Consider the following 20,739-nt stretch of genomic DNA (forward strand, 5'->3'; position numbering starts at 1 on the left):
TAGCTTTATTTTCTTTGCAACACAATTTAAAAGTGTGCTGAATGTGATGTTCTGGTTTTTGTTTCCCCCAGAGCTTTTCGTGGTAAACACCTCTCTTTTATAGTTCGATTTCCAAACCAGGGCAGGCAGGTTGATGACTTGGATGTATGGTCTCATACAAATGACACAATTGGTTCAGTACGACGATGCATTCTCAATCGTATTAAAGCCAATGTAGCCCATACAAAAATTGAGCTCTTTGTGGGCGGTGAACTGATAGATCCTGCAGATGATAGAAAGTTGATTGGACAATTAAACTTAAAAGATAAATCGGTAAGTATGTATCTCTTCAAGAAAATCAAACCCGAGGCTGTTTTTCATTTCATTATTCAGCATTTTGTTCTATAAATGTTAATTAAGCATCTATCATGTGTGAAGCTCTGTATTAAGTGTTAAGATTGTAACAATAAGATAGACATCAATGTTACCTACAATAAAGTAGAGAAAAAGAAAAGGGGTTCTAAAAGCAAAACTAATTAAGTGGGGTTTTTTTCCTGACCTCCCCTAAGTGGTTATTTTTAGATAATACTTATAAATTATATTTCTAAAAGTATAGAGTGTAGGTTTTGATTTTCGTTAGTGTGTCACTAACTTGTGTATTTTTCCCTGTCTTTGATGCTAACACAATATATCATTTTCAGCTAATTACAGCCAAACTTACACAAATAAGTTCCAATATGCCTTCAAGCCCAGATAGCTCTTCCGATTCCTCAACTGGATCTCCTGGAAACCATGGTAATCATTACAGTGATGGTCCCAATCCAGAAGTGGAAAGCTGTTTGCCTGGGGTGGTAAGTAGATAGGTTTGAGTTACTATATGCAAGGCATTGTGCTAGGTTCTTTGAGAATAAAAAAGTATATTGAATCAGTTTTTTTCCCCTTGAGAAGCTTATAATTTAATGTGGCAAAATATCAAACAACTATATAGTTAACCATCAACTTCATAACGGATCCCTCTGAAAGGTGATTGTAACTGCGTGAAATTTAAAACATTTCCCGTACAGATATAGTATTGTTTTTTTATGTTTTTATAAAGTTATTCCACTATACACTTAATTATAACTTAATTACCACCATATTGTATATTCATACCATAATAGTGAATCCTTCCTTCAGAACTGTTTCTATAGGAAAATATCTGCACTGTTTCTCAGATTGTCACAATGTAACTTGCATCTAAAGAAACAGTGACTCCTCCCTCCCTTAGTTTCTCCTTCTGTCCCTCCCCACAACAATTTTAATGGCTGCAATACCAGCCACTGTGAGTGAGCATGGCAGCCTTTTATTTGTACAGAGTCTAACTTGCATGTGTGAGAAAAATAGTTTAACAAAATAGTAAGAGTTGTCACACAAATTACTGGAGGTGGTTTGGATAGTATATTCCATCTGCATCATGAAGGATTTGTAAAGGTGGGAAGATGGGGAAGGCAGGCTATTTTAAAGAATAGACATGCCATAAGCAACAGTGTGGTTATTGACAAACAGATTTATTTGGGGATCTTTGGGGGAGGTATAGTTTACAGGTAAATGTTTTGTGTATTTTGTATTCTAGATAATGTCACTGCATCCCAGATACATCTCTTTCCTCTGGCAAGTTGCAGACTTAGGTAGCAACTTAAATATGCCACCTCTTAGAGATGGAGCAAGGGTACTTATGAAACTTATGCCACCAGGTAAGGATTTTCTTTTTTTTTTTTTTTTTTTTTAAATTAAATTTATTTATTTTTTGAATTGATTATGCTGTTACAGTTGTTCTATTCCCCCCTCCATTCCCCTCCACCCTGCCCCCCCAACCCCACCATTACCCCCCTTTAGTTTATGTCCATGTGTCTCAAGTCCTTTAGGTTCTAAATTTCCCAAACTATTCTCCCCCCCCCCCCATCTATTTTCTATCTACTGTCTATGCTACCTGTTTTCTGTACCTTCTCCCCCCATCTCCTCCTCCCATTCCCCTGTTGCTAACCCTCCTTGAGATCTTCATTTCTATGTTTCCACTCCTGCTCTAGCTGTCCTTTGGTTTGCTTTCGTTTTAGGTGTGGTTGTTAATAACTGTGGATTTGTTGTCCTTTCACTGTTCATGTTTCTTTATCTTCTTTTTCTTAGATAAGTCCCTTTAACATTTCATATAATAAGGGCTTGGTGATGATGAACTCCTTGAGTTTGGTCTTATCTGAGAAGCACCTTATCTGTCCTTCCATTCTAAATGAAAGTTTTGCTGGGTAGAGCAATCTTGGTTGTAGGTCCTTAGAATTCATGACTTGGAATATTTCTTTCCAGCCCCTTCTTGCCTGTAAGGTCTCTTTTGAGAAATCTGCTGACAGCCTGATGGGGACTCCTTTGTAGGTGATTGTCCCCTTAGCTCTTGCTGCTTCCAGGATTCTCTCCTTCGTTTTAATTTTGGCTAATGTAATTATGATATGCCTTGGTGTGTTCCTTCTTGAGTCCAACTTTTTTGGTACTCTCTGGGCTTCTTGGATTTCTTGGAAGTCTGTTTCCTTTGCCAGATTGGGGAAATTTTCTTTTATTATTTGTTCAAATAGTTTTTCCACTGGTGGTTGTGTCTTTCCCCCCTCTGGTACCCCTATAATTCGGATATTGGAGCGTTTATAGATGTCCTGGAAGTTCCTAAGCTTCTCCTCATTTTTCTGAATTCTTATTTCTTCATTCCTTTCTGATTGATCATTTTTTTCTTCCTTCTGGTTTACTCCATTGAGTTGAGTCCCAGTTTTTTTTTCATCTCTATGGGTTTCCTGTGGAATTCCATTCATTTCCCTTAATTTAGCCTTCATATGTTTCTCTAATTTATGGCTATAGTCCACCAGATCTGTGAGGAAGCTGACGACAAGTGTCTTAAACTGTGCGTCTGAGAGATTTGCTATTTCTTCGTCACTTAGATTTATCTCCGGGACTTTGAGGTCCCCCCTGCGACATTTTTTGGTCTGTTCTGGCCCTTTAAGTGAGAGAAGCGGCGCCTTGGAGTCCCAGGTCGCTGGGTTGTGACGCTGTATGTGGGGGCGTGGTCAGAGGGGGGGGGGGGGAAAATGGCGCCGCCGCCGGTCCCCCGCTCACTCCCTCACCCGCGCGTAACCGGGCACCCACAGTCAACTCGCTGCCACCGCCTCCCCACTGACTCCTCCGTAGTCACTCACCCGGTGGGCTGCTCACTGGGTCCAATCCTGGGTTTGGAACCCGTGCGACTGGATTCCGCGCCCGCGCCCGCGCCCGGGTCGTTCAAGTTCTCCTTTGTAACTCCTCAACCCGCCGCCGCCGGTTTTGCCTCTTACCGGCCGGGCCGGAGAATTCGCTGTTTGCGGACTTCCGAAAAGTCGCGCGTCTGGGTTCCGCGCCCCGCGCCTGCGCCCGGGTCGAACGAGTTCTCCTTTGTAACTCCTCAACCCGCCGCCGCCGGTTTTGCCTCTTACCGGCCGGGCCGGAGAGTTCGCTGTTTGCGGACTTCCGAAAAGTCGCGCGTCTGGGTTCCGCGCCCGCGCCCGGGTCGAACGAGTTCTCCTTTGTAACTCCTCAGCCCGCCGCCGCCGGTTTTGCCTCTTACCGGCCGGGCCGGAGAATTTGTTGTTAGCGGACTTCCGAAAAGTTCAGTTTTCCGTGTTCTGGTTGTGTTTTCTGATGCTAATATTTAGTTGTCCTTAAACTTGGTTGTGAGAGGAGGCAGGCACATCCACCTTAATCCTCCATCTTGGCGGAAGTCTCAGGATTTTCTTTTAAAAACTATTGATGTTGATGATGTACATAATGGACAATAACAGGATATATTAGCAAATCCTGCTCCTACATGGAGCATGCTTTATGGTAGACTAAAACAGGAGTTGGCCGATTCACAGCCTGATTTTGCAAAGATTAAAAGCTGTGGGTGATTTTTACATTTTTAAATAGCTAAAGAAGTAATCAAAGGATAATATTTTGTGACTTACTAAATTACATGAAATTTAAATTTTGGTATCCATAAATAGTTTCATTGGTATACAGACATGCTCATTCATTTCCATACTGTCTGTGGCTGCTTTTGTCTTAACAGCAGAGTTCAGTGGTTGTGACAGAGACCATGCGGCCTTCAGTGTCTTAAATATTTACTCTCTGGCACTTTACACAAAAAATCTTTTATACCCCTGGACTGTATTTTGGGCCATGTGTTTATAGCATCGTTTCCTTTTTATTCCTTTAAAAAAACCCCACTTGTAGCTTATGTTTTTGTATATGCATCTGTAAACAATTTTTTAGAGCTTTCTTTGTCAATTTCAGATATTTATTGTGTAGCTGAAAACTCTTGCACATTCTCCAATTTTTACTTAAGTTCATAGTCAGCGTGTATATTTTCAGGAGTAAAAATCAGTTTGCTGGATTTCTGACAACTTGTTTTCTGCATTTAATAATTTTCTTTCATTTCTTGATTTTTCTATGCATCTATTGCTACTTCTTCCCACACATTGTCTAATAATCTCAAAATAAATTTCCATTATTATATGCATTACATAATCTTTTGGCTGCATGATTGTCTTACAACTTTTTTTTCTGTCATCTGATTGTTTTCTACCCTTTCGGGACTACTTTCTTCAGCTTTCCTATGGTGGATTCCTATTCACTCTTCTGTGCCTTAAGCCTGTCTTGAGGTGCTCCTCTCATTTTGTTGAAGCATCCCCTCCTGCACATGTCTTGGCAAGTGTATGTGGAAGTGGTTTTGTTTTTTGTTTTTGAGACATGATTTGTCTGAATGCAGCTAAACCCTCACATTTGATTAGTAGTTTGGATATAGAATTCTAGGTTGAAAATGTACTGGGTAGCTGGCATTGTTGGCTGATTTGAAGAAGAAAGCTCTTCTCAATTCTGTTTCTTTGTATGTGATTTTTTGGTTTTGTCATGGAGTTTGGAAATTTTGTGATGAGGTGCCTTGGTCTCTTTTGTGGTAGACATTCTGTACGTGGAGATACCTAATTTGTAAAAGATTTGTACTTTTTTTTTTTGCTAATTTTTTCCTGTTTTGCTTTTTTGTGTCTTTGAAATCTGTTACTGGTGTTGAATCTAGTGAATCTGATTTTCTTTTTCTCCTTTCATTTAATTCTAGCTTTGAGGTCAATTTTCTTAACTTTTTCCAGCTTAGTGATCCTTTTCCAGAGGATTTTGTTTTTCATGAACATATTTCAATGTTTTCTGCTCTAACATCTGTTTTCCTCTAAAACTCAATGCTTTGCAAAATGAACAGATCTTGTATAGGACAGAAGGGAGTTTGGTAGATTATTCAATCCTGTACAGGAAAAAAAATTTTTAATTGTAACATTTACAAACTTACAGAAAAGTTAAAGTATAATTCCAGAACTTTTTGGGGAACAATTTGAGAGGAATTTGCTGGTCTAATGTGCCATTACCCTTATATACTTTATTGTATATTCCCAACAAATAAGGATATTTATATAACTAAAATACAACCATCTAAACTAGAACATTAACATTGATTCATTACTTATTTTCTAATCAGCAGTCCCCAAAGTTCTATAATAATCTGTTTTAGAGCAAAACAATCCAATACAAAATTCTGTATCACATTTACTGTATTTTGCCCTGTATAATGTGCAGTTTCTCATCCACATTTTTTGGGGGGAAAATAAGGATGCACTTTTATACATGGGTAGTGCTAATTCCCACATATAGTGTGAATTATACATGGAAATTAGTACTAAACCATGTATGCGTATTGTATGTGGCAAAATATGATCTAAGAAAACTAAAAATTAATTTGCCTTTTGACCCAGCAATTCCACTGCTAGGAGTATATCCTAAGAACCCTGAAACACCAATCCAAAAGAACCTATGCATCCCAATGTTCATAGCAGCACAATTTACAATAGCCAAGAATTGGAAGCAACCTAGGTGCCCAGCAGTAAATGAATGGATCCAGAAACTATGGTACATTTACACAATGGAATTCTCTGCAGCAGAAAGAAAGAAGGAGCTCCTACCCTTTGCAACAGCATGGATGGAACTGGAAAGCATTATATGCTGAGTGAAATAAGCCAGGCAGTGAAAGACAAATACCATATGATCTCATCTTTAACAGGAAGCTAAACAACAAAACAAACAAGCAAGCAAAATATAACTAAAGACACTGAAAATATAACTAAAGACACTCTGACAGGGACCAGAGGGGAGGGAATTTCAGAGGAAAAGGGAAGGATTTACAGGAACTAGAATAAAGGACACATGGACAACAACTAAGGGGGTAGAAGTGGGAGGGAGGTGGGGAGCACTGGGGGGTGGGCTGGAATGGGAGTAAAAGACAGAAAACTGTACTTGAACAACAATTAAATAAATAAATTTAAGAATATAGTTGACATCTCTCATTCAGTTTTTTCTGGAATAGTTCCTCATTCTGTCTTTGACTTTCATCACTTTGACACTACTTTGCCAATTTTAGCTTATTTAGGAATCTGTGGGGTGCTGACTTTGTAGGAACTTCTTCCCCTCCCTTTTATTCCACAAACACTTTTTGGTTCAGCTAAGCCAGCTATCTTCCATCCCCTCTGCACCTTCAATAATTCACTAACATTTTTCTAGTGTTCCTTCTTCATCTCCTCTTTGTATGTCCTATTCAGTTTATATATTTTCTAGTTATTCAATTTTTAGTGGGTTTGTAGATACATCGCTGATAATACAGTTCAAGAATTGGCCCAGATAATTTTTTAAACTGTCTTGTGCTTCCATTATCTCCTTTTTGTAAAGTAAACACCATGTTGACCTTTCTCATTTTGTTTCCTGATTCCTATAGGATCATTCATAATCAGCTCAAATATTAGATTCTTAACAGCCTTCTCTCCATGACTTAATCCTCCCTTAACCCTTCTGTTATATTGTTTAGTATTTGTATTTTTTATTTACTAAGTATTGAGTAACAGTTGTTGCTTTATGTGTAGATAAAGCAACCTTTACAACTTTTTAAAACAAATTCTCAGAATCCCTGATCTGTTTTTAAGTTATAATAGATATTTATTTAAAGTAATATATTTGCAACCCAGATGGTTCTACATTGTACATTTCCATTTTAACCATCATCATTAAAATACTGAGGGCAGATGCATCCACAGATTTTGATTACATGATTATTTATTTGCCCATTCTTCTCTGTTTTTTTTCCCTTGTGGAATAACCTCTTTCACATATGGTTCAAGGTAGAAATTATCCTCGTTTTTCTACTAGTCAAGATCTGCTTCATGGACAGGTCCAATGCTCTCAATGTGAAACACCCTGTCATTATTACAGGTTCTCAGGAAGCCTTCTTATGGTTTCTTTTACATCATCATCCACATGTCTTGTATGGTCTCACATTAACCCTGGTTTACAGAATCGTGCAGCATTGTAATACCATATTTGAACACCCTCTAGCCACCAGCTTCATGCTGTAACAGCAGCAGGCCTGTTTGCCACTTTGACCCAAGACTCCAGAATCCCTGATCTTGTGATTTGAGCATAGTGCCACCAGATGGCGACAATGAGCTCTTGCCAGGGAGCTCCAAGTGGAAAACTTGAGGGTACTTTTTTTCATGTTTTATATAATCAAAGATTAGTGCCTATATTTGAAGTAGCTAACTTTGAAAAGGCCAGTAATAATTGTAGTACAGTAGTTAAATTAGAGACTGTGAACTCAAATAGACTTGACTTAAAATCCTGATCTGTAAAACTGGGCTAATAAAAACTATTTGATATATGGAAAATCCCTAGTCTAGTAACTGGTATTTAATCATTATTTAATAAATGTTAATTTACTCTGTCACTGTGGTTGCTACACACATACACACTCACACTTTAAGAAGGGAAGCAGGGGCTCTAAGAAAAGGAAATTTTTATAAATTATTTCTAGCTGTGAAACATTGGGTAATCATTTAGTGTATGTGCACATGTGCGTATATTTTTAAAGGGAGGAAAACCAAGATGGGATTCGTAGCTTTTTTTCCTAGTCATTGCCTTCACCTCCTTTCATTCTGAATCTTTAGGTGAAGTCAAGTGCCTTCATTATGATTTGCTGCTATGATTTGCTGCTAAACTTAGAATTTCTACATTCTTCTCTGTAGGTCATTTAATCTCTTGTAATCTAGACTGTACTCAAGAGTTTCTGTGACCTTTCCTTACTTACATGCATCAGGAAAACAGAGTTTTGCATGACACTGTGTAGTTTAAATGTATACTGCTTTACTACCTCTTAAGCCAGAGCTGCTTTTTCCCTAGGAATTCCGACTAATATCTTAAAATATTCTAAAGTCTCTTATAAGTACTTCCCACTTGTTAACTCATTTAAACCTCACAACATCTTGATGAGGGAATTACTATTTTCATCTGTGTTTTAAAGATGGGGAAGCTATGGTACAGAAAGATTTAGTTACTTGACCAGGGACGCACAGCTTAAACAGCAGTTCTAGTATTCAAAAGTATGAGGTTGGGCTCCAAAGTTTGTACTGTTAACCTGTGTGTTGCTGCAGATTGTTTTCTATATATTTTTTAAGATTTTATTTATTTATTTTGAGAGAGCAGGGAAGGAAGGAAGGGAGAAAGAGAGGGAAAGAAACATCAGTGTGTGGTTGCATCTCCCATGTTCCCAACTGGGGACCTGGCTCACAACTCAGGCATGTGCCCTGACTGGGAATCAAGCTGGCAACCTTTCAGTCCACAGACTGGTGCTTAATCCACTGAGGCACACCAACCAGGGCTCTTTTCTATACTTTTAATAATATGTTGCTATAATCATATAATTGACTGGACTTAAGGTGTCTTTAATAAAACCTAAAATCCTAACTGCATCTGGGTAACAAGGTTATGAGTGATTTGCTTAGAATTCACAGCTACCTTTTCTTAGAGCTCTTGTTCCTTTTTTCTCCTATTCTGTTTTGCTTCCATCCTTAGCTCAGCATATTTTTTAACCAACCTTGACATTCTTAGATATCATATGAATTGGTTTGTTTTTAGAGAGTAATTTGGGTATGTATATGAGAGGTCTTAGACCTTGCTGTTCTTTCTGTATGTAGTATTTTTTTCTTGATGAAATAATTGCAGATATTTGACTGGTGGGATTTTTAGTGTAAAAAATGTTTTGGGGGAAAAAACCTAAATGCTAGTAATAGAGATTATACTGGTAAAATAACAGTGTCATTTTAATCATCGATTAAAATTGATACCAGGGATAACTTAATTATTTCATTTAGTTATGTGTCAGTGTTTCTTCAGAGTAGGAAAAACTAACAATTTTACACAAATTGAAGATTTCTTTGAAAACATTTCCAGGCTGATTCTAGGCCTGTAAAAATTAGCCTATTCAAGTTATAATAATTTTTCATTATCTTTATTCTTTGAAAAGAGCTTTTGCTTAAAAAAAGTCTTATTAAGTGAGGTTTTGATCATAGGGTATTTATGTTGGAAATAATTCTATTATCAAAGTGCTTTCTAAAAGTTCATTCACTTCTTAAATCTTAGTGGTAGCTAATGCTTACAATTGTATTCTGGGGACCCTCTCCTTTGGTATCTCTACACTGTGATTTAGATAAACTTATTATTTAATATGATCAAAAAATTAAAGCTCTGCTTACTTTGAGGTAAGCATTAGGCATGATCCCTGCCTCCATCCCCTTTTTAAGGTTCAATTTCTAGGATACTACTAAATCAGTAAAACAAACCAGTGAATGCATAGGGTCATGCAGTCTAACAATAGAGAAATTGAAGGGAAGAGCTTGTCATTTTCCCCTGTTCATTATTTTCTATAAGAACTGCTTCCTTTTGAAGTATATTGCATTTTTTCAGTCTCCAGTGGCCGGAGGGTGGGGAGGGAGTGTGGAGTTGAAGTCTGAGTAAATAGACTCTTCCTTTGTGTTTGGGTTGGCTGATTAAAGAGCCCTGGTTTGTTCATTTGTATTTTAATCAATCCAGATTGGGTTATGTCTTGTGGAGTTTGAACCTATAACTCAACTGAAGTATTATTTCATAATAAAAAGGTCTTTAAAATATCAAATGTGAAATATTATGAATGCACAAATAATGTGTCATCTTACACTGCCTCTTTTTTTCTTCTCACAGATAGCACAACAATAGAAAAATTGAGAGCTATTTGTTTAGACCATGCCAAACTTGGAGAAAGCAGCCTTAGTCCATCTCTTGACTCGCTTTTCTTTGGTCCTTCAGCTTCACAAGTGCTATACCTAACAGAGGTTTGTTTTTTCCTTTTTAATTTATTCCATGTTCTTTTAATTAGACCTTTTTAAGATAATGTGGAGAACATAACATTATAATGAAATATCTTTGAAGTGGTTAAAATAATTTTTTAGCAGTGGTAAAGGGGGAAATAGTTTTCTTTAAAAAACCTTTTAACACAGTCCTCCTCCCTTTTTTCCAGGTAGTCTATGCCTTGTTAATGCCTGCTGGTGCACCTCTGGCTGATGATTCCTCTGATTTTCAATTTCACTTCTTGAAAAGTGGTGGCCTACCCCTCGTCCTGAGTATGCTAACTAGAAATAACTTCCTACCAAATGCGGATATGGAAACTCGAAGGGGTGCCTACCTCAATGCTCTTAAAATAGCCAAACTGTTGCTAACTGCCATTGGCTATGGTCATGTTCGAGCTGTGGCAGAAGCTTTTCAGCCGGGTGTAGAAGGCGGCAGTCCTATGACATCGGTAATACAGACTTTTTAAAAATCTTTTAATAATAATAATAATAATAATAATAATAGATGGTAATTTTAAAGTTTAACTTTTCGGCATCTCTTAAGCATAAATTTCAAAGTTAAACTGTTTCAGGTTCCTTTCCAGCAATGATTTACTTTAGGAGTTTTCTTCTATTAAATTGTATTAAAAGTAAAAATGCTTTTCACTGACTATAGTCTTGCTTGAGAAGATACTTCTTTGTGCCCCTTAAATCATGTTTCAGTTTTAGTTATTTTAAACCTAACAAAGTATCCATATAAATCACTTATTAACTGGTATTTGGCATAATGTCAAAGACACAGGTGGTAATAAAAAAAGATGTAATCAGTTTAACCTGTTGTCGTCTTAACAGTCTTAACTTCCAGTTCTGAGCTTACTCAGTGTCTTTCTTGGCCTTCGTAACATCCTTGATCCACCAAAAGTTCTCAAGACATGCCAGGATTTAACACCTATTTAATTAGAAGTCTAACTATGACTTAAATTTTGAGTAAAATTCGAGTTAACGTGCATCGTAAGTGATGGTTTACTAAGTTATTGATGAAAGATAAAAGCTTAGGAATATAGATACTCTTTTTTAGAAATGGCTTAGGTTTTAATCAGGGAGGTTGGCATGTTTGTTGATTAGATATGTTATATAATGTCACATATAATTGAGATAATGGTATTCATAATTATTTTAGGTGTGATAATAATACTGTGCTTACATTTAAAAGGAATATTCTTTACCTCACCCCCTTTTTTAAAAGTACTTGCTTTACATATCAAGGATTTGCTTCAAAATAATCCTGGGGTGGTAGGGAAGAGATAGAAAGTGGTAGGGGGTAGTTAAATAAAACAACTGTGTATTTTAGAAATTTATAACATTAGTCTTACATGGCCTAAGTCATATATTGTTTTGTAATTAGTGGTTCTTATTCAGATAAAACACATTCTTATCGTGATCCCTGGCACAGGTTCTTAATGAGGTGCACAGAAACAATTGCATACTTTCTTCTTAGATTTTTTCCAATATTTATTCATTTTTTATTGTTTTTTTTTAACATCATCTTTTAGTCCCCTTATAACCCCTCACCCCCAGCAATCACCATTCTTAGGGATTTAAAAACTCACTTATAAGCCATGGCTAGTTTGGCACAGTGGATTGAGTGCGGGCCTACCAACTGAAAGGTTGCCAGTTCCATTCCCAGTTAGGGCACATGCCTGAGTTGAGAGCCAGGTCCCCAGTTGGGGCCACATGAGAAACACACATTGATTTTTCTCTCCCCTCTTTTTCTCCCTTCCTTCCTTTCTCTCTGAAAATAAATAAATCTTTTTTAAAACTTGATTACAAAGTAAAACAGTTACCTTTCTTACATTTGTACTTTTATTACTGATATTTATTAATTTTCAAAAAATATTTGATAACCCTGGTGAGTGGAAGCTGGATCTACCCAGGTACATGCATGTAAAATAAGTAGAATACTTTACTAAGTCTCTAGATAGGGTTGAAACCTGCTGGTTCAGTTTATTGTTTACCCTTATTAGTTATGCTGAGCCCAGAGTAGAAACAATGAGTTGGACTGATGTAGAATGGGGGATTTACAGGGATGCACAGGAGGAAGCCCCCCCACTATTGGAAATGTGAAGTACTTTTTACGTGAGTTTCCACAGCTTCTACAGTATATATATGGAAGGGAGGTAATCCTGAGGGAGTGGTGATAGATGGAGAGCAAATGGTTGGGTCTGGTTATGTATAAATTATTTACTCCAAGTTAAATGGTTATCTTTTTTTCAGGTCAGCCAAGTTACTCATGATCAAGCAGTGGTGCTACAAAGTGCCCTTCAGAGCATTCCTAATCCATCATCTGAATGCATGCTTAGAAATGTGTCAATTCGTCTTGCTCAGCAAATATCTGATGAGGTGAGTATTAAAAGTTTTAAAGCTCTGAAATACTAGAAGGTTTGTTTTTTTTTTCTACTTTCGATCCTCTGTTAATTTAGAAATAAACCTTGTCACAATTTAGGGCTTAATTTTCCTATACCCACTCACTTTAATGATTGTTTCAGTGTACATAAAGTTCCCTTATTAACATGAATTTTATCTAATACTGTTAGTACTTTCTGGTTTTAATCATCTCTATGTACAGTAAACAGCATGCTTTTCAAGTATATAATTCAATGACTTTTGGCAAATGCACATATGTATGAAACCTCCTTCACAATCAAGACACAGAACATTTCTATCACACTTTCTTTGTGCCCTTAGCAGTTTATTCTTCCTCTCTACCCCTGGCCACAGGTGATGACTGATTTTTTTTATTACTATATACTAGTTTTCACATTTCAGGTGGAATTGTGTACTGTGTGTTCTTTCATGTCTGGCTTTCACTCAGAATAATGACTGAAAATTGTCTGTGCTGTGTGCATCATTAGTTTATTCCATTTTATTACTGAGTAGTGTCCCATGATGAGTATTTCACATTGTGTTTATCCATATACTTGGGAAAGGACATTTGGATTGTTTCCCTTTTTTGGTTGTGATTAAACTACTGTGAACACTTTGTGCACCTGTTTGTGTGGACACAGGTTTTTATCTTGGGTAAAAAAAACTAGGAGTGGAATGATTAGATCACCATTGTAGTCTTCTTAAGATTCTTCTGAGCCCTGGTGTAGCTCAGTGGATTGAGTGCAGGCCTGTGAACCAGATGATCGTGGTTTGATTCCCAGTCAGGGCACATGCCTGGGTTGCAGGCCAGTTCCCAGTGGGGGACTCACAAGAGGCAACCATACATTGAAATTTTGCTCCCTCTCTCCTTCTCTTCCCCTCTAAAGATAAATAAATAAAATCTTAAAAAAAAATAAAGATTCTTCTGAAAGCGGTATAAGGCCAGATAATAACTTGGAGTATATACTTTATGGTGTTGCTATTACACAAAAACCTGGGACAAAGGCAACGTGGAAACCTAAAGACAATTCTACTGCTTCATTCCATTCCTACTCCTTTACAAGGAAAAAACATTTCTTCTTTTTTAGTGTTTATGCCACTCTAAATACTCTTTCAATAGTTGTAATTACGGAGGAACAAATAGGAAGGACACAGGGACGAGAACTAAGGGGGGTGGAAATGGGAGGGAGGTGGGGAGCAAGGGGCAGGAGAGGCTGGGATGGGAAAAATAGACAAAAAACTGTACTTGAAAAATAACTAAATAAAATTAATTAAATTAAAAAAATAGTTGTAATTACTCGTTGTCTTGCAGGCTTCACGATATATGCCTGATATTTGTGTGATTAGAGCTATACAAAAAATTATCTGGGCATCAGGATGTGGGGCATTACAACTAGTGTTTAGCCCAAATGAAGAAATCACTAAAATTTATGAGAAGGTAAGAATTACACAGAAATATATTTCTTTTAAATAAATGTCATTTAATAGTGCATGAGGCTTAATTATGTCTTGCTATCTTTAAAAGCCAGTCAGTTGCATCTCAGTAGGTTGAAAATTAACTGGTAGCTATAGTTAAGGTGAGAATAATTTTACTTTGAAAATAAAATTCTATAGCCCTGGCCAGGTGGCTCAGTTGCTCAGAATATCATTCTGTACACCAAAAAAGGTTGCAGATTCAATCCCTGGTCAGGGCATATAACCTAGGTTGCTGGTTCTGTCCTTCAAGGTAATACAGAAGGCAATCCGAATCAGTGTTTCTCTCCCTTTCTTCTCTCTTCTTCCCTTTTTCTTCCTCTATCTTCCCCTCCTCAGAGTTTCTCTAAAATCAATAAACATATCCTAGGGTGGCATTAAAAGGTGGGGGGGATAAAAGGGCTTCAGAATCCTGCTGTATATGACTTTTTATTTTTTTAATAAAAAGCTATTTTTTCTACTTTAAATTGGGGTCAGATATAATTGTCTCATACTGGGTTTGATTGTTTCTATTCCCTCTTCTTTCATCTCCTTTCTGTCCTGTGTAAATTTGGGTTTAGGTAGCTGTCAATTGTGTTACTGCATTTAAGTACTTTTATGCTCTTAAAGTGGTTAGAAGTTGAAAGAATGTCAGCAAATTGGGTATCATCCTCAACCCTCCATTAGGTTAAATAAATTATTTACAGAAGAGAGAGGGTGTGTTTGACTCTTTGATTTTTTTTTTCCTGTCATTTGTACCTGTCCCTGATAGCCACTTCTGTATATTTAGAAGAGGAAACTAAATTATAGGAAGTTCTCTGGCTCTGTAGAGCTTCCCTTTTGTGGCCAGCATAACCCTGATTTGCCTATGATGTATGTTGATATCTTATAGTATCTGTCTAATACAGTGCTGGATATTCATTCATATAATGTATGAATGCTTGTTCTTTTCCAGACAGATGCTGTAATTATTAATTTTTTATAAAGTCAGATTAGAATTTATTAACTACCTACCCAAGCATATTTTAGGTTGTAAAATGTTCAAAACCTTTTTTAACAATTGTCTAAAACAATTGATTTTGAATAAAATGGCACTATAGGTAAGCAACATGATGGAACTAGTTAGAAGTACCTAACTGCAGTGCCAGAGTGGCTCTTGAGAAAGGAATGATTGTTGGTGAAGAAGCACACAAATCAGAAGGTCTCTAGGAACCTAAAGGAGAAAGAAACCCATGGTGATATGGTCAGTGTACTCCTTCAGCTCTCCTTGGGAAGTAGCAAAATACTAGAATTAGACTTCATTGTCTCTTATAGTCACTTCCGTACTATTCCAAGGGTCCTCAAGAGTTGCAGATAAAAGAGGCTGAGGCCAAATTGTTTCAGTAGGTAAGTTTTAAGCACTAGCTGGAAGTTGTATGAACTTTTTCTTAAATGCATTTTTAGATAATTTGTCCCTATCATTTTACAGTCCAATGCAGGCAATGAGCTGGACTTGGAAGATGAACAGGTTTGCTGTGAAGCATTGGAAGTGATGACCCTATGTTTTGCCTTGATTCCAACAGCCTTAGATGCTCTTAGTAAAGAAAAGGCTTGGCAGACTTTCATTATTGACTTACTATTGCACTGTCACAGCAAGTGAGTATCTTTTTTAATTGTAAGAACCTTTATCTCATTTTTGTAAGCAGAAATAATTTATGCTGGTAAAATTTATCCCAGAAATATTTATTGTCTCTGTAGCATGCTAATATTTAGAAAAATTTTATTTAACCTTGTTTTGCTTTGACCTAGATTTGTTTGGGTTTAGTCTTTGCAAAATGCCAACATTCTCAAAGTGAAATTAATTTTTCTGTAATATCAGAATTTAGTTTTACGTAAGAGGTATACATTAGCTGAATTTAAAAATCTGGTTTACAAAAATTAAATGGTACATTAGACTTCTATCTTGAATACCTAGCTACGAGGGGGTGCATGCGGGAGCATTTAATTTGCTATGAAAATCACAAGGCAGGTTTGTGGTAAGAAGTTTTGTGTTTTACACTGAGAATAAAGACTACAAAGTTCTTGTTTGCATTTGAAGAGCATTTAATCAGTGATGTTTTGTGCTTTTTGTGTGAGTCAGTTGGATTTGTAGAAATTGTTGGTTTCCACCTTTTCTCAATCTGACCATATTATATATAATTAATCTGTCTTAGATACATTTTGTGAAAAGACACAGGATATTTATTTATTCTGTCACATGCCATTCAACAATGACAGAAGTTAACTGATGGAAAGTTACTATAAAGTCAGAATAAGCAGTTTGCTGAAATGAAATGAAGCCTAGTGATAAAGCTTTTTTGTTTTTTCTAATGTGTACATGATTTAATGGAGTAGGATACTGTGTATAAAGTGTTAGAGAAGGTCAAGTGGAATGGACTGCTCTTTAAGAAGTTCCTTGGTGTAATGTTCTCGAAGACATCTAGTTCAGCCTATTCAGAAAGTCCTTTGACAGGAGTCCCCTTTCCCCCAAATACGGTTGAGCTTGCTTTCTTTTTGGAAAGACTTTAATCATCCTTGAACCAACTCCGTTAAAGATAAATAGGTTAAGTCTAGTCCCATTCAATCATTCCTTGGGTGGAGGGAGGAAAGTTTTTGTGAAGTCAAAGCTGGAGATAGCAATTTTTTTTCTGTAGTACTGTCACCCTGCTCTGCAGTTTCCATTTTATAAGTAGCTAAGTACCTATTGCAGGTTCAAAATCCTTTATTTCCAGTTTGTAAGAATTAGGCAGCAAGCTCGATCTGAACATTATTTGTACAACAATTCAGAAGTAGACTTTGCTGATGGAGGAGCTAAAACTAAACTTAAGTGACAGGATTCTCTAGAGTTTCAACTTATTTCTGCTACATAGTTTGCCTCTCTGTAGTTTTAATCCACCAGCAAATTATGTAGGTCCCTACTATGTGTTTGGCAATGAGTTCAAAGTCAAATAAGATAGTTGCCCTCAGTGAACACTGGTACAGAAATTAGTATCATAAAAAGCAAAGTAGTACTTGGGAATGGGAAGAGGAATCAGTTACTTTTACTTGGAAGGAGTGAAAGTGAAGGGTGTGTTAAGACTTCCCTGGCTGGTGTAGCTGAGTGGATTGAGCTCGGGCTGCGAACCAAAGTGTCAAGAGTTCCATTCCCAGTCAGGGCGCATGCCTGGGTTGCAGGCCAGGTCCCCAGTAGGGGCCACATGAGAGGCAACCAGACATTGATGTTTCTCTTTCTGTGTGAGATGTGTGTGTGTGTGTGTGTGTGTGTGTGTGTGTGTGTGTGTGTGTGTGTATTCTGTGAGCTGTTTGGGTAAAATGTATATGTGTATAAAAATGGAAGCTGGGCAGGCATTGGCAGGGTTCTCCCTTTCACCATCACTCCCTGTTGTTTTTACTTCCTGTATCTTTTGACTTCGTATATTTTTTTCCTCTCCATATTGTTTCTGCCCTTTATTAAAACCAGCATTCATTGCCTGGACAACTGCGATATCCTTAATCTTTCTACACCCAGTGTTGCTCCACTAAGGTGTTACTCTATAATCTGTCAACCACACTGTAGATGTAGTAGCCATTGCAAAATATGATTGTCTGGTTTTCTTGCTTAAAATCTTTCCATACCTTCCCACTGCCTTTTAATTTAGTCTGAACATTTACATTTGGTTTATAAGTACTCCACAATTTGGCCCTTCTGCTTACTCATAAATTTCAACTTCAGTGCCACATTTTATACTGAGTTTTCTCTGTACCTAAGATCAGGTTTCCCAGACCTCTATTCCCATTAGATAAGGTTTGCTTCCACATCATAACACTGATCTTATTTTCTTGTAATCACTTGGGATTGCATTTAATTTCCTTTAGGTAATGTGTTTTTTCCAGCACTCTTCAGCACCTCTTGTTTTATACGCTGCCTTATTAACTCCTTAATGTTACACATGTCTCTAATTCATGGAGGCATCTGAGTTTGCCACTCCTGGCATAGTGCTTTCAGGGCAGAGCTGAGAAGTCTGGTTTCATGTGTCGAAGAGGAGCAGTAGGATAATATACTGTAAAGGAGATTAGTAGGAGTCACTTTATAGAAGGCCTTAGATGCTGAGGTCTAAGTAGTGTTAAATTTTGATACGGCATTTAGTCTCATTGGTAAATAATTTATCAACAAGTACCTTTTATGAACCACTCACTATTCTAGCTACTAGAATAGCAATAAACAAAACAGACAAAATGCATTCTTGGAGTCTATATACTAAAGAGAATAGGGAATGGAAAGGGAAGACATGTGGGGAAAATACAGTATGTTAAGTAGTAATAAATGCTACAGAGAGAAATAAAACAAGGAAAGGGATAAGTCATGGAGTTCAGTTTTGTACAGACATGCCTCATGTCATTGTACATTGCTTTATTGCACTTAACAGATGTTTTTTACAAATGGAAGGCAAGATCCTCCACCAGCAAAAATATTATGACCTGCTTTATTGTGGTGGTCTAGAACTAAACCCATAATTCCTTTGAGGTATGCCTGTATAGGATAGTCAAAAAAGGCCTCCCAAAAAGGTGACCACTAATCAGCTCTGAGACAGTAAGGTAGTGAGTGGTCCGTGTGGATAATAGGCAAGGTGCGTTTTAAGCACAGGAACAAGAGATGTAAATGTCCTGAGATAGGAACATGCCAGATATGTTAAAGAAAATATAGTAACAGGAAAAGAGTTAGACTTTTTCATTAATTCAAATAAAATATGACAGGGACTGGAAGTGTAGAAATGGTGAGAAATGATCAGATTTTGATCATGTTGTGAAGATGTAACAGTTTATTGATAAACAGGTTTCTTTTGAAGCATTACAGAAGTGTGAAGGAGGTTTCATTAGGAACTGAGAGGCCCCAACTTTATAGACCCCTTCCTCTACTCTATTTAGGCAACATAACTTTTTAAAAAAATAAACTAAGACAACATGATTGGCATACTTTTGAAGCCCTGATAAAAGTTACAGACCTTCTCCCAGAAAATTGGTATTCCTGACTTGAATTAACATGGGTTCTGCCAAACTCAACTCACGGAGTTTCTAAAATCCCTCTGATTAATTTTACCATGCGTGGGTTTCAGAAACCTAAAAACATCCAGGAGACCGGTTAGTACTCAGAACCTATGCTGCCAAGTTCTTCATAGTGAACTACAAATTTGATTCTAAGTTTTCTGTCAGCTAGCACAAACACAGAAATACGATGGTTATCCACAAAATGTAGTCTGTCTGTAAGGTACACACATGCTTAGTTAGCAGATTCATATGTCATAGATTGTTCTGGGTACCAGAAACTCATCAAGAAAGCAAGGCCTTGTGAAAGAGCATACTTTCTAATGGAGGCAGAGCACCGCCTTGTATACATTTAGGAAGTGGGTTTTAGCACCTACTATATACCAGGCACTATTCTAGGAGACTAAATAAATGATGTCTCTACCCTCTGGGAGCATTTATTCTAGAGAGAGATCTATGTAAATTTTTTTAATCCATAATGATAGGGTAAAATTCTCAGTAATGAAACCAGAAACAAGTTTTTCTCGTAGGTCATCATAGAATATAATATAGTACAGTGGTTCTCAATATTTAGCACACATTAGAATCACCTGCAGGATTTGTTGAATTTTAGGTTGCTGGGTTACACCTCCAGTATTTCTTATTCAGCAGGTCTGGGAAGGGACCTGAGAAATTTGTATTTCTAACAAGTCCCAGAAGCTACTGATTTGGGGACCACACTTTGGGAACTACCAATAATAAAGGACATCTACAGCAGTATCCTTATTGTAATTGCAACAGAATTCCTACAGGGTTTGCTCCAGAGCACAGTTGAATAAAATTCTGTGGAAGGCTCACTGTGGAGCATGTTTTTTAAAAAATGTTTTATTGATTATGCTATTACAGTTGTCCCATTTCCCCCCCTTCATTTCCTTCCACCCTGCACACCCTCTCCCACCCACATTCCCCCCCCCTTTAGTTCATGTCCATGTATCTTAAGTTCTTTAGCTTTTACATTTCCCATACTATTCTTGCCCTCCCCCTATCTATTTTTTACCTACCATCTTTGCTACTTATTCTCTGTACCTTGTCCCCCGCTCTCCTCCTCCCACTACCCTGTTGCTAACCCTCCATGTGATCTCCATTTCTGTGGTTCCACTCCTGATCTAGCTGTCCTCTTAGTTTGCTTTTGTCTTAGGTGTGGTTGTTAATAGCTGTGAGTTGGCTGTCCTTTCACTGTTCATCTTTTTTATCTTCTTTTTCTTAGGTAAGTCCCTTTAACATTTCATATAATAAGGGCTTGGTGATGATGAACTCCTTGAACTTGATCTTATCTGAGAAGCACATTATCTGCCCTTCCATTCTAAATGAAAGCTTTGCTGGATAGAGCAATCTTGGTTGTAGGTCTTTGGATTTGATGACTTGGAATACCTCTTTCCAGCCCCTTCTTGCCTGTAAGGTCTCTTGAGAAATCAGCTGACAGTCTGATGGGAACTCCTTTGTAGGTGACAGTTCCCTTATCTCTTGCTGCTTCTAGAATTCTCTCCTTCATTTTAATCTTGGTTAATGTAATTATGATGTGCCTTGGTGTGTTCCTCCTTGGGTCCAACTT

General features: G+C 37.3%; 1 protein-coding gene and 1 pseudogene across 6 annotated transcripts in view; one reads left to right on the top strand and one right to left on the bottom strand.

The window, feature by feature from the left end:
- USP9X (ubiquitin specific peptidase 9 X-linked) overlaps positions 1 to 20,739 on the top strand; it is a 393,159-nt gene that overhangs the window by 342,587 nt on the left and 29,833 nt on the right. For all 6 annotated transcript variants that reach the window (XM_037165301.2, XM_037165309.2, XM_037165292.2 and 3 more), the window contains 8 exons: positions 72 to 312; positions 681 to 830; positions 1,592 to 1,712; positions 10,108 to 10,238; positions 10,424 to 10,702; positions 12,507 to 12,632; positions 13,969 to 14,094; positions 15,577 to 15,743. In XM_037165301.2, coding sequence (XP_037021196.2) covers positions 72 to 312; positions 681 to 830; positions 1,592 to 1,712; positions 10,108 to 10,238; positions 10,424 to 10,702; positions 12,507 to 12,632; positions 13,969 to 14,094; positions 15,577 to 15,743 — 1,341 coding nt within the window. The remainder of the gene's footprint in view (positions 1 to 71; positions 313 to 680; positions 831 to 1,591; positions 1,713 to 10,107; positions 10,239 to 10,423; positions 10,703 to 12,506; positions 12,633 to 13,968; positions 14,095 to 15,576; positions 15,744 to 20,739) is intronic.
- Positions 7,149 to 8,026, bottom strand: LOC119063635 (cytochrome b-c1 complex subunit 7-like; annotated as a pseudogene).

This window comes from Artibeus jamaicensis, unplaced genomic scaffold, assembly GCF_021234435.1.
Source record: "Artibeus jamaicensis isolate MK-2021 breed Jamaican fruit bat unplaced genomic scaffold, CSHL_Jam_final contig_60, whole genome shotgun sequence".
NCBI classification, from domain to species: domain Eukaryota; kingdom Metazoa; phylum Chordata; class Mammalia; order Chiroptera; family Phyllostomidae; genus Artibeus; species Artibeus jamaicensis.